The sequence below is a fragment of the Parus major genome, chromosome 10, assembly GCF_001522545.3.
Source record: "Parus major isolate Abel chromosome 10, Parus_major1.1, whole genome shotgun sequence".
Lineage (NCBI taxonomy): Eukaryota > Metazoa > Chordata > Aves > Passeriformes > Paridae > Parus > Parus major.
In genome coordinates, this window is record NC_031779.1 from 17,140,586 (window position 1) to 17,154,954 (window position 14,369).

The 14,369-nt window shown below is 40.0% G+C and overlaps 1 protein-coding gene and 1 long non-coding RNA gene across 7 annotated transcripts in view; both read left to right on the forward strand.

Moving 5' to 3' along the window:
* The window catches only part of ASB7 (ankyrin repeat and SOCS box containing 7), a 28,746-nt gene extending 24,533 nt beyond the window's left edge, over positions 1 to 4,213 (forward strand). For 2 of the 6 annotated variants that reach the window (XR_004498882.1, XR_004498883.1), the window contains one exon: positions 588 to 672. Coding sequence is in view for 1 of the 6 variants with exons in the window: in XM_015639399.2 (XP_015494885.1) it covers positions 588 to 727 (140 nt within the window). In the remaining 5 variants the exon portion in view is untranslated. Of the gene's footprint in view, positions 1 to 587 lie in introns of all 6 variants that reach the window. The other 4 variants (XR_004498881.1, XR_004498880.1, XR_001523623.3 and 1 more) reach the window with 4 other exon arrangements.
* A 267-nt stretch (positions 4,214 to 4,480) lies between these two features.
* LOC107209082 overlaps positions 4,481 to 14,369 on the forward strand; it is a 42,337-nt gene continuing 32,448 nt past the window's right edge. The window contains exon 1 of the long non-coding RNA XR_001523421.2: positions 4,481 to 5,836. This is a non-coding gene — a long non-coding RNA (uncharacterized LOC107209082). The remainder of the gene's footprint in view (positions 5,837 to 14,369) is intronic.

A 14,369-nucleotide genomic window follows, 5' to 3' on the forward strand; every position in this document is an offset into this window, starting at 1 on the left:
ACAGTGGTTAATTCACATTTTCATCCCTTTCTGTTTGATGAGGGTTTGGCTGCATCCAAAGCCTGAAGGTTTTATCTTTTCGTTAGAAGGGAAAGAAAACCCCAATCTTTAACTCTGCCACACAATCCTGGAATAACTTTTATAAATCCTCACTTTCTAAGGAAATTTCCTAGTCCTGTTACAGCTGAACTTAGAAGTTTCTGTCTCATTGTTTGAAAGAAGAGCAAGACTGAGGGGTTTTTCCCCCCAGGATAGAAAAAAACTCCACAAAAAGTTAAATGGAGGAGTTCTGCTGTTCTGTAATGCATAAGCATATGTTGCCACCTGCTGGGAATCCTCACATGGATGAAATCACTTTGCATTGGCATCAGTAAAATTATGTGCATGTAAAAATGTATTTAGGATTCATCCCTTGATTTCATTGAGTTCATTAAAAAGGTATTAACTTGTAATTCTTTTGTAATTTTTCCCTTCCCTTTTCCTCTTAGGAAATAGCAAACCCCTGTCATTTTGCAGAGTAAATGATGTCTTAAAATACATTTAAAATGTGATCATTTTATTTTTATGTGTTCCTTTTGTCTTTTCAGGACAGCCCAGAAACTTGCAAGATCTATGCCGAATTAAAATCCGTCAGTGTATAGGCCTTCAAAACCTCAAACTACTTGATGAACTACCCATTGCCAAGGTCATGAAAGACTACTTAAAACACAAATTTGATGATATCTGATATCCATGAAGAGAGGAACTCTGAGCAAGTTTAGTTCTATTCCAGTTACTGAAGAGGCTTGTTGCCTTGCATTAAGTATATCCTATGCAAATTCTGATTTTTCTGTGAAGTCAGAAGGCAGGTATACACTTCCTTGGGTTTTTTATACCACACGCTAGAAGGTCTTAATTTTTGGTTTCTTGGTCCAAGTTTACAAGGTCCAAGCTTTCTATACAATATTGCATTTTAAAAACTGCTGTTGGTTTTCTGTTTGTTTTCACATTATGTGTGCAGACTTGCCGTGGAGATGGAAGGCAGCCCCTCGAGGGAAGTGGTTGGTTTGAGTTGGCATGCTGAGCAATGATGCAAGAACATAAAAGTTTGGAAATCAAGGCACCAGTCCTGCAGAAGGATACAGATATACCTCCAGAGCCCTGTTTGTTAGGACCCCTGTCTCTGCCAGGTGTTTGTTTTTGCAGGACAGAAGGAAGAGTGGATAATCGACCTGTCCTCGGGTACTGTATGAATTTGGAAATTGAGGAAAAAAAAGCAGTTACCCTGTTCAATTTGAGGGTCTATACATTGGCTTTTTTTGTACTTTCCTTTTCCTAATTACTGTAGTTGGGATGCCCAGAAAATCCAGGCCCTCTTTCCCAACGTTCCCTGTTGAATGGGCTGTTTGTAAGTCTGTTTTTACCAGTGACAGTACACTACAGAGAGGCGTAGCCTCTGTATTTTTTACATTAAGAGGAAACAAATTTAGATTTTTTGAAGCCAGTGTATTCTGTTGCTCATACAGTGCCTCCTGTGCAATAATCTCTCTGATGTATTTTCCCTTGATGTGTGATTCCCCCCACTGTTCCTCATTTAGGCTCAGTGCATTATTTGTGAGAGCAGGAGCTGCTGCGTCACTGTAGTGTTGATGTGATATTACAGAAATGATGCAGCAGTTGCTGTTCATTATTACTCCCTGAATTTCATGAATGTATAACCTGCTTTATTTCACTTTCAGTTGGATTTTATCTACGGGTTCTCAGCCAAATTGTGTCCACTTAAAAAAAAAAACTAAGTAAATTGGCCAAACTCTTTTGTTTTAAAAGCAGTGCAGGGGTTGTTTTGATTGCTCTGAAATTCAGTTTGTTTCAGGTGAGAGAGTAGGAAGTGCACATAAGTTATTAACTAAGAAGAAAAGCCCCACTGACATTGAAAGTTCTATTTTTACCATTAATCTGAAAGCAGAAACTGAGAGGAGTGCTGAAATCTGGCTACTGAATGTGTCTTTCAAACCAGGTATTAAAAGATCTGTTGCAGAGTTTTGCTTCTGATCATAGGAAAAAATTAATTTCTTGATCAAAAGATTGGGCCAAAATGTGCAGTTGTTTCCCTCTCTTTATTTTCAAGACATTACAGCCTCAGCATAAGGTTCTTGCCAGTGTTCTCTACTTTTATTTTGGCATCTGCCTGGCTCCAAAAGAGCCCCTCTGATAGTAGGAGTGCTTTTGTACCAATTGCACCAACCGAAGTGGGAGATGAAAGGAATGATGATGGCTTTTAAGTTTCACACTGTCACTTTCAAAACACTTAGTATTAAAAATAGGAAAGGCAAGGTAAGGCAGGTAAACTCATAATATTTAACTCTGCTAGTTCCTTTTAATATTTGATAAGTCTGGACTGCAGCTCCTTGAGAATGAACTTTATCACTGCTAATGGATGCACCGGAACCATGGCAGGCAAGGAGGATTATCTGTCCCTATTGTGCCTGGCATTGCATCAGGTTTCCAAACAATAAGGGATTTTGGAGATTCATGGCTCAGAGGGTTGGGAATGGGGTGTTGAACCTTTTTATCTCCAGCTTGTACCGGTTCAAGTCCAGCTGCTGGAGCAGTGACCAAAAGTTCACATCTCAGCAATGTGAGCGAGCAAGTCCAGCCTAACACCCTGCACTGGGTTGTAGAGCTTGTAGTGCTTCCTCCTGGTTGTATCTGTGGAGTAGGGACAGGCTGTGGGGTGTGAGCAGGAGCTCAAGTCTCTTGGCCCCTGTGGAGGGAAGATCAGCCATTCCAATCTTTGAGCTCTCCAGTGTTGAGACAGGGCAGACTGGCAGGTTTTAACATAAATCTTCCGTTTTCTGACATGAAATCAGGATTTCAAAACTGTTTTCTTTATAAAAAAACAAAACAGAATTAGTATTGTTCACTACACTTGTAAGTTGGTCTAAACCAATGTCCTTCCCCACTGAATTTTTACAGTAATATTTTCTAAGGTAATCTAGAGTATATTTTAGTTGCAATCTATATTAAGGCAAATTATTTGTTCTGTCTGTTGCTGTGACTGAAGAGAATTATGAAAGACTTTGTTGGTAACAAGAATGCTATTTAATGAAGAAATGTGTAATTCCATTATTTATTGTTTGAGGTTTGTTTTTTGGTTATTTCTTTTAAGTAACTGACATCTAAAAGGGAACACACATATGTTTCAGGCCAGTAAAAAGCCTTTCTTAAATTAATTTTCATCCTTTCCTCTCCCCAGGGTGGAGGGAAGCCCTCACCCTTTTATTGCAATGCTAAGCCATCTCTTGTAGCTGGTTTCTCACCTTAATTCAATTAATATCAATTATTCATTGATAATCCTACCCAAATTTCAGTAAGGGGGAATTTGGCCTTTCTTTTATTATTTTCAATATTGTGCACAAATACTTTGAAGAACAAACTGACCTTTGTTTTTCATTTGGACTAGAATGTGGAAGGAGAAGTGCATAATAGAGACTTGTGATGTAGCCTCGTTTCGTTACCTTAAAATTCACGGTTGAACACTTTTAATAAACCTTAAAAAATTGGCAAACACACCAAAGAATCAATATGAGTAAAAGACTCTGATCATTAACAAACTGCAAACCTCATCCTTTAAAACAAAGCAGAAAGTTTTTGTAAATATTTATGTTTATAAATGTACAGCAGAGTAAGAGTGTTTTTTAGATTATTTAATTACCATATTTCTAAACTATTTACATTATAGACAATACTTGTTAGTTTGAAAAGCTCAAGTGGGTTTTTTGTTTTGTTTTGGGTTTGTTTTCTTTCTTTTTTTTTTTTTTTCTTTTTTTTAAATTCACTATCACTCATGCTTGGAATAACTCTGGCTTCCTTGGAATAGCGTGGAAAATTCGGTTTTCTGGCTGTGGTTGGCAATCATAGGAGAACACATCTGGACAAACTCTTCAGAGAAATATCCAGAGGCAAAAGAAAAGATGTGGCATCTTTACCAGGATGGGCTGGTTTGGAGGAAAAAACCTGCCCACAAGTGCAGCTTCCATGCAATGCTGTGGTACCAATACCATCATGTATTTTGTTCTTCCTTTGCAATGTAAGTTTTTGCGTTGGGTCAATTTGAATTTAAAAAAAGAAAAAAAAAAAAAAAAAGTTAAACCTGGTTAAAACCTATTTTTGGTTTATGTTCTGTTTATTTCTAATGTAATGTTTTAATAACATAATACCACTTTACACATCTTCTCTCAATGTTTGTCTGTCTCTTATACTCCTGTTCCTTCTCTGGGGTACATGATTCTGTAATGCGTTTGGGACTCAAAATGCCCCCACAAATGGGAGTTCAGATGTTTCATGGGTTATAATGTGATTTTTTTTTACCAGTAAATGTGGACAAAACCCTCATAGAATAGTTTGGGGTGGAAGGGGCCTTAAAGCTCATCTAGTCCCACCTTCTGCCATGGGCAGGGACAACTTCCATTCTCCCAGGGTGCTCCAAGCCCCATCCAACCTGGCCTCGGATACTTCCAGGGATCCAGGGGCACCCTGTGCCAGGGCCTCCCCACCCTCACAGGGAAACAAAACTCACTCTAGAGCTGGGCTTTGGAAGGGGGAACAAACTGGTCCCAAACTGTGAGTGGTTGGGTTTTCCCTGCTCAGATTCCACCACAGCCACTTCAGGGTTTTCTGACAGGTTCACCTTTCCTCCTCAAGCTCATGCCCTGGCTAAGATACAAAAATAACCAACAGAGGCTGCATTTTATGGTCTATTTGCTACTGATAAAAAAGGGGGATGCATATGAATATTCCTGACACACAAATGGAAACTGGAACGTTTGTTTTCAGTCATGAATAAAATGTACAACCAAAAGTTGCAGCAAGGTTTTGAACTCTGCAAATTTGGAGAGGAAGGAGACTAGATTTCAAGACATTACTGCTAAAGGGTAGTAGGGAAAAAAATGCTGTTTCCATTGCTGAGTAGCAATCTGCACAAACATCACTGGGAGAACATTCACTGTTCAACCAGCAGTTATGTTCAGAGCTGCTGCTGCTGGTTTCTAACACACTGGCCAGGCATTGGCTGGACTTTACTGAATGCTGTGCTAAAGACTTTGTTCCTGTTTATGTATCATATTTCCTGTTTGAGTGTTCACTTGTGAAGTTTAAAACAATTAATGGCTAATGTTACTACTTGGAAAAACCTGATTTACAAGCTGTTGACAAATGATGTGTTTAGAATATACAATCTTTATGTATATTGGTAGAAGTGGGTGATAGAGAAGTGTACTTATTTCATATGGCAAAACTTGGGATTTTTTTTTCCCCTTAATGAATAGCAACAAATTAGAACCTTTGAAAGAAAAATTATCAGAGCAAAGAACAAGCTCTGCTTGTCTTTTCCCAGACAGGCTGGAGTAAGGCATTTAAATTCTCTTTGCTCAAGTCTCTCCCCTCTGCTTTGGTTGGGGCTACCACTACCTCAGAGGTTTTATCCTGTTCTTGGAAATTGGAATAGGCTAAAGTTTGCTTTTTCCTTTGTCACTGGCACACTGAGTCTCTGCTGTAGGATTCTACTCCTTGACTTACTAGCCAAAGTAAAGCTCAGCATGTGATTTAATCCCAGGGCAGTAAGAAACAAAGCAGGTATATTCACTGCTTTATGAAACCATGCTACCAGGAGTTCTTCAGCCAGTGCATTCTCCAGGGAGCCACAACATGCAGCTGGAACAGCAAAAAGCTGGAATTGAAAGCTATGCTGACTTTCATTGGGAAGTCTTCAGCTGTCTAGTGAAGAAGTCAGAGCTCCAGCTGTTTCCTCCACATCTGGGCTCTCTAGTGCTGCTAGCTGCTGTTTGTGAGGTCCCAGGTAAGTTCTGAATGTTGTCATGTTTGCAAGAAGGATATTTGACCATCTGCAGAGGTGCTTATAAAGGGTCTGGAAGAATTTCTGAGTCTCCTTCAGACTTGCAGGTTTCTCATGTGGTAGAGTTGGTGTACGCTTAAAACAAGTGGTTCTGAGAGTGGTGGGTGCTACAGGGTCTGTATTTCCCTCACTCTTGATTTGATCTGTTGCAATGTTTTTACAGACCCCTCAGCATCCATTAAATAGTCCTAAAAGGAGTGAGAAAGGTGAATGAAAAGAAGCTTATAAGGTGGTGTGTTGTACAAGAGTAAATACTTTAAGGAGAAAATGTAGTTCTGTAAGTAACTGATCTACAGCAGAACCATCTATTCTTTCTTAAAGACCACAACATTGGCCATAACTCTTCTCTTCTGACTTGCAAAAACAGAGTTTATTTGTGGTCTTTATGGACTCCAAATAGATCATCTCCTGTTCTGTCACAAGTAATGGGAAGTTAATGGAAGTGTTGCTCTAAATTCTGTCTCCAGTTCTGACTTTGGACCATTGTAACTCCACTGATGGTGGTGGTTACTCAACATTTAATCTGCTGTGAAAGAGCAAATAATTGCTTTGGATGGTCAGCTTGCAGTCCTGCTTGTTTTATGGCCTAACAAGGAGAGTATTTTTGGAAGGTATTTGCAAAACACTTTGTGAAAGGGCACTAGGAGGGATTCTGTAGTTCAAGCCAACCTTATAAGCAACCAGCAGACAATTTTATTTTTCTCCTGAAAACATTGCCTGTTTCACTAGAGTTACTTAAATTCTGATATCTAGTCCTGAGTTGGCGAGATATTTTCAGTTTGATGTTCCATTCCATATCTTGAGAAACTTAACAGGTCTTCTTATTCTCCAGTACAGCAGATTGAAGTAGATCTGCAATGAAATGTAAATTAATTTTATTTTAAAGGCTTAATTAATTTTGAAGCCATTAGAGATTGAATTTTATATACATTAGCATAACAGCAGGTTCTTATGTTCTTTGCTGAGTGTGTGATTGCTTGCAGTCTGTGTCCACGGTGTGTTTAAAATACAAGGTGGTGAGTTTGAATAGCATCTCTGGATGCTGTGGATCTGGAGCTGTCAGATCTTCCTTTATCCATGAAAAGCCAAAGGTAATGCTGGGAAAAATCACTCTATGTCTTGTGCACCTACAAGCCAGTGTAAGTGGGATTTTTAGGTTCTCATCTGTTCCTACCCAATTATAGCGTTTGCATGGAGTCATAGAAATTTAGATGCAGCTTCATCTAATGGTTGATTTTCAAACCTCAGAGTACCCCACTGCAGGATGTGGGTTACTGAAAATGACTTCCAAGCTGTGTCTGTCTCGAGCAGCCCAACTTGAGATCCATCCCCTGGCTCTCATCTCATAATGGGTTTTAATATAGCTGCTAGGAAGCAAAACCAAATAATTTTTAGAGAGCAGTCAGTCTGAAAATAAAGTGCCCAGGATGTTTGGTAAGAGGATGAAGTTTAGATGTGTGTGGGATTGTGTGAGGGAGAGAGCAGAAAATGTGCCTTTTGATCTTACAGAAATGTTTGGTATGTGGGTTGTTGGGCTTAGAAGTTTGAACGTCCTTAATATAAAATAATCTGTGTGAGTATTTGAGTCTGTTCCTTTTCAACTTTGTGTGAGTTATTTAATGGTTAGTGAGCCAGAAAAAAATCAGTGTTTTCTGATGGTTCAGGCACCCTCCTGATGAGTGGAAGACTTGAATTAAAAATTCCCACTCTGAACCAGGCAAAGCAATTAAGGATGGGGATTTGTACTCACATTCCCAGCTTTTAGTGCTGTGATTACAGGTTTGTTAAAATTGTGCCACAGAGAGAGAAAATAACAAAACTGTTACACAATCTCTAAGGCTGACCCCAAAAGGTCATTCAGAGCAGGTTCCCAGCTGGATGGAGTCCAGTCCTGATGTCTCCCGCTCTTGTGAACAAACGACTGAGGCTCATGCGGCTTTTTTGTCTCTGCTTATCTGTAATCCACCTGAGAAAATTAACCCAGGCATCTTCTGGTTCCCTGAGCACCTTACCTTGAGCTCTGGTGTGTTTGTGTTCGGGTGTCACGTCCGTGGAGGTTCTCAAGGCCAGGCTGGATGGTTTGGAGCAGCCTGGGATAGTGGAAGGTGCCCCTGCTCATGGCAGGGGTTGGAATGAGATGAGCTCTCAGGTCCCTCCCAACCCAAACCAGTCTGTGCTTTTGTGGGCACCCACCTCCTTCCAGTTCTTTGCTATCAATGCTGATTTTCTTTCCCTCTTCACAACTTGTGTTCCACACCTCACTGAGGACGATGGGGAATGAGAGACATTCCTTGTTCCAAAGGAGACCATCCCAGCAGGTGGATTGAAAGGGGTCTTAAGTGAAAAAAATCTAACGTGATGTCAGTTTTTGTGATATTGCTCAGGACTTTGCTATCTTGGCTAAAGACTCAATACTTTTTTTTCATAAAACCAAAACATTTTACCCTGCATTTTCATTGACTTCAATTCCAGTGTTTCATTCCAGATCACTGATTTATCTTATGTTTTTTTAAGACTCTAACACTTAGCAAAGTTCTTTCACATCACAACCAGTTACTATTTTAATGAATCAAACTGATTAAGGACATAAAAAAATGTTACAGTGACATATCTGCATTGTTAATACTATATCCTGTAACTGCTTTTAATTTGTTTGTGTCCAAATAAATTAAATTAAGGGGCTGTTTTAGGAGCCTCATCAGTTGTTTTCAGCCAATAGTAGAAAACACTTTAATGATTCCAAATAAGAGTCCTTTGAAAGGTTGCCAGATAGGGGCAGTTTCAATCTTATCTGATAAATAGCTTCAGATAATCTTTGCTGCAAATTGAATCTTGTGGTTTGTGTTTTCTTCTTCCTGAGTTTGGGCACACTGATTGTTTTTCTTCTCAAGCCATTTTGCCAGAATTTTTGAAATCTGCCATTTTGAGCAAAGAAGAACTTTGCTCCACTTGAATTGCTTTCATGATTGCTTGATCTTCCTTCAGTCTTGGTAAGAGAACAACTTTTAATGAGAACAGACTCCTTGTTTTAAAGGGCATTTTTAATGCCTCCTATATTTTGGCTGGATGTTCAATATTTTATCCAGTGCTTTGTTAATTTGTAGTTATCTTGTCAATAAAGTGGCTTTTTACCAGATACATGGAGCATAACAGTTATTAGTTGTATTGGTATACAGCTGAACTTGCTGGCTTTGAGTATTTCCTGTGCTTCATAAATACTTGTATAATCTGTTGTGCAGGCTCAGCTGTTCTTAATTCTAATGTGATTCATATTGTGCTTAGAAATCTGACATTTTTGGCTTGTCAGAAATACTAATATATGTTAGTGCCATATCTATCGAAAATTGACATGTTTTGTGCAGGGCCTTAATTTTCACTTCTTTATATTGCAGCATTCCATATTGAGCAATGCAGCTTTGTTTGCTTTTAAATTTCCCTCTCACCTTCAGCCCTGAGAAACCAGAAATAATTAGATTATATCTTTCTTTTGGCTCGCATAGTTTTCACTTGTAGTGAATTATGCCATGCAAAACTATCCCTCCAGTGAGAATTTGGTTGTCATTGTTAAGAGCTACATCTGGACTGTGTAATGCTTCGTGTGTTGCACTACAAAGAGTCTTTGCCCGTGGCTCAGTCAGAACTGTACCTCACCAGTGAGTTGGAATAGCTCTTTCCTCTGGCAAAAGTGCCACAATTCACCTCCCCAGGCCTTTCTGCTGTGTGTAAGGCTGTTGGACGGACAAAAATGTTGTTCTAAACCTCCAAGATTGAAATGACCCTAACTCTTAACAGCCCAAAGTATTACAGGAGTGTTGACCTCCATGTGGACAAGTTCTCTTTCTTCAGTGGGTGATGGAAGTTCAGACTTCCATCTACTTAAACCAAATACTTTATCCTGGTAGCTGGAGGAAAGTTCAGCTACAGGAAAGAAGTCTGAATGCACCTTTAAGGTCTGTATGATGGTGAATGAAAAGCCTTTTCTCTTCAGCCCCTTCTGTGTTTAATTACCCAACCGCAGAGGAGCTGAAGCTTTTGTTTCCAGGTTGAGTCCTGATTTCAGCTGGGAAGTAATGAATGTTGCTGTCTCTCTGTACAGTCTTTCATCTTGCTGATGATATCATTTTCTTGTATAATCATGGGGGTAGTAAATGATTCCTATTCAGACTTCCTCTTTAAAATCAGACTTGGAGATTCCCTCACTCCCCACAGAGGTTTTGCTGCTCTGATGCCACTCTCTTTACTGGTACAGACCCCCCAGGTCTTCCCTGAGGCTGTTTTGATTCTGATAAGGCACTACAGAGCCTTCTCTGGAGGATTCTCTTGGTTGTGGAGTAACAAAGAAGCAGTGCCACTTGGTTGCCCAGAGAAGAGCATAAAAAATGTGTGGACTTTGATTGGGGGTGTTTGTTTGGATTCTTGTTCTCCTCTGATCTTCAGGGTCAGGAGACCATTAAGTGCTCCAAGCAGAAGTGCCCCTGTTGGCAGAAACCTTGGTGGTTGCTCTAGTTGTATTAAATTCTTCCTTGCATACTCAGAGCTGGTGCTGGAGGAAACACTTGTTGAAACAAATCTGGACTGATACTGAATTGAGGTAGCAATTAGGTGCTGTCTTTTTCTGTCCATGCAGAGAAAAATGCACAGCTTGAAGCCTCATGTCTCTTAGAGTTTCCTGTCCTCATCTGTGTCCTCTCCTATCTCCTTTTCCCGAATCTATTACAGAATCAGCAGAGTCAACTATTCTGCATCCAAAAAAATCTGCTTGGAATTGAAACCTTGACTGCCTGTTTAGTGTACTATTAAGAAACTTAGGGGTTTTATTGTAGTGTTTAAATGAAGTCTGGCCCCACAGCTGGCTGTCCATCTTGGGGTGGTGGCATCTGTTCCGAAGGCAGGAGATGAGCTGACGCTCGGTGAAGTTCCCTTGACTCATCTGCCTTACCAGAACATAGCCCAGCATAGATATGTCATGGGTTTGGAGTAGGATTTATTCTCAGAGTAGCTACTCACAGCTGCCTCTTATTGCTGCCACGCACAGATGTGAGGTTACAGTAGGGTTCTTCCCCAAAATGATGGATTGTCACTGTGACCTTAACTTCTGCTCCCATGGAGGTTCACGGCCATAAAAACCACTTTGTTCAAGAGTAGTGGCTGTAACAAATAAGCTCAGCTAAACCCTTGCTTTTTCACTTTTACTGATTTCATCCTTCTGTATAATGGGAGTTCATACAGAGAATTAGATTTCAGTGACTTTGTTTAAACCTCCTTATCCTTGTCTAATTAAACTGAATGCTTTAAAGATGATTCATATCACTTGACACCCTTGTATCTAAATGCTCTTTTAGATGGAAAGTGAAGGAAATGTGCAGACTAGAAATTCAAATTCCTTTCAGTTACTGGAAAAAGGGGGGGCTTTGGGGGTTTAGATATTTGCTTAAGCTTTCACTAGAAAGCACTATGCTTATCCAAGATCTGGTGTAGTGATAGCCAGCTCCCACAAACACAATTTCTCACAAAATGTTCCTTAAAGGGAAGAGTTCAAAAGCTGTGACCATAACTCCTGTTTCAGTGCAGAGCAGCTTCACCACCTGTTGCAGAGGGGCACCAGCATGTTTTGGAGGTTGTGCCTTCAGACTTTAACATGCCCACATTTGATGTGTTAGTAGGACCCAGAGTTAAGTACAGCCTTCTCCCAGTTCTACCCATCTCCCCGTGCTTCCAACTTTCTGATTTTGGGAATTATGGTGTATCCCAGTGAAGAAGTTGGTGGGAAAGGGGAGCAGGACTGTTTGATGCCCCCACCACAGGACAGCTCTGGCCTTGTGACAGATTTTTTCAGATTTTGTCAGCTCAGACAACAAGGACGCACTGAAATGAAAGTTTTCTGCCATGTAATGAATGCTTCTTGCTAAGCTACCAGGAATGGCTTGGTTTTGCATAACATTTTGTGTACTGTGCTTTCCAGAAGGCGTGGTGTGAGTAACAAAGGCAGGGTTGAAAGATGCCATGGGTTCCCTTCCTCCTCATGGCAGGACTTAATGATATAAAGAACACAGTATTTCATTGATGTTTGTTGCCATTTCTGCTTGTGGGCTTTTCACAATACTGTGGTCAGGAAGATGACAAGATAAAGGATGACTAGGGTAGATCTGCTCCCTCTTGTAAAATAGGAATAATTCCCTTTTCTGATTATATTTCCTCTCCCCTCCCTTGGAAAAGATGACTCAGAAATCCATGACAAAGGAAATAAGTTCATTTGAATTTCTATGGAACCTTGAAAAGCCGCTTTTATAAAGTCCTGTTTGGAGGCTTTCAGCAGTGGCCTTTGACAAGAGCAGGAGGCAAAACCGAAACCCATGGTCCAAATCCTCTGGTGTCAATGGGTTGCCCTTGGCTCTTGCTCAGTATTGCAGATGGAAAATGAGACCATTACTCATTCTTGGGGGTTTGCTGTGGTATCCAAGTCTTCAAGAGCTGTAATAGTAGAAATCTCTACCATACAAGGAAAAATCACTGTTAGCTAATCTCAAAAAAAACCCCAGCACAAGTCTACATTTTTTCTATTTGGAGGTGAGGGAAGAAGGAACTGCCTCAATGCTATAACTTATTTCCCTGTGCCTTTTCAAAATTTCTAATTTTCTTCTAAGTAAGAATTTGGATTCAGCCTTCATTTTTGATAGTGTGTTCAATGATGATTGTATGCATTCAGAAGAAATACTTATTTTCTCTTCTTTGAAACAGAAGTCTCCAGCAGATACAGAGGTGAAAACATGCCTGTTCTCAGTCCTGAATGTGTGTTTCAGGAGCAAAATGGTCATTCTCTGTTCTCAGCATGATGTGAAAACACGCAGGGTGTTGAAAACAAGAGCAGTTCTATCGCTACATTATGGATGTAGAATAGGTGCATCTGCGTGAATAAACTGACATTGCATCAATGGGCTCTTTATGCCAAAAGAAACTCTGGTTGCCCTTGTCAAAAGTTAACATTTGAGTTACCATCAGATTTGCAAGTACTGTTCTGAATTCAGTTATTCAAACTTTGCTCTCCATAATTCATTCTGCTCAACTGTTGCTGATACCAACAGTTTTTTTCTGGTTAATACAACTCAAAAAAAAAAAAAAGTGGCAAATCTTTAATTTTTCATTTTGAATTGATTGTCTTGAAACACAACTTCTAAAGAGCAACCTAATGTATCTTTAAAAGATGTTCACCTGCTTTTGGGCATGAGTATGGAGGTGTTGGACTCAATATTCAACAGCAGAGAAATGTCTGAAGTTTGGAAAAATCTCTCAGGGTTCAGGCTGTCAAGTTATTTCAGTAAATCAAGTTTCTCTACACTGAATTAACTGTATGTTTTTAAAAACCATTTTTAGAGCCATATTTAGAGAAATAATATAATGTATGATAGGTCTGGTTCTGTGTTTCTTTTATTTAAGCAGTTCTCAAAATAACAGGTGGCAATAGGAAGGCAAATAATGGAAATTATATGAGGCCATGCCTTGAGAAAGACTTTTTTCTTCCATCAACATTTGACTTTATTTCTCCAAAATTAAAATCTGACAAGTGACTTCTGCACTTTTTTCCTAATTTTATTCCAGTCTGCATCCCTGAAACTCAGCACTCGGTCTCTATAACTTGTTTATCTGGCCCAAACCCTGACATTTCTACTATTGAAAATACTTTTATTTCATTAAAAATACAAGGAGCAGGGGAGATTTTGCAGATAATCCTTGGACAGGGTCACCTCTGGTATTTTTTGAGTGAGTTGTTTTTGCTAAATAGCCCACAGAGCCCGTCAGAGGTCTGGGAATCGGCGCTGGATCGCTGCTGGCAGCCGCTCCCGCGGTCCTCGCCCAGGCAGGGGACAGGGCACGGTGTCACTTGGCCCTGCCACGGCTGCTCCTTTCTCATGGCTCCCCACAAAAGCTGACCCCGAATTTTCCAGACTAAACATTTGAGATGTGGAATGGCCGTTTTAGGGTCAGGAAGGATAAGAAGCAAACGGGCTCAGCCTGGGAGTATTTCTGTGTATCCTCCTGGTTTGTGCTGGAAATGTGCGTGTCTGGTAGAGCCTTTAAAGATGCATAATCTCTATAATGAAGCCTGCTCTTAATTAGCAGTTTGTTTTAATATGAACATTTGCATTTTGAATTCTGCCTTCCAGCTCGTGTAACTCAGGGCTGTGTGTTTGCAGCAGTTGCCTGAATACCGAGGGTTTTCCCCTCAAACCACCATGCCTTATTGATGGTTTCTAACACTTTTTTGAATATAAGCACAGTGGTTAATGGATTGTTCTCTGCTTGAGTTCACTTCAGGCAGTTATTTGCATGCACTCTTTTTTGTAATAACAGAATTAGAGGGTGTGTTAAAAAGACTTACAAGGAGCAGATGAAGCAATAAACAAGCAAAGAGCATTTGTATGCAAATGCTCCAAGTGCTTTGTCATGTTCTGGGATCTGTTAGCCACCTCCACGCTTC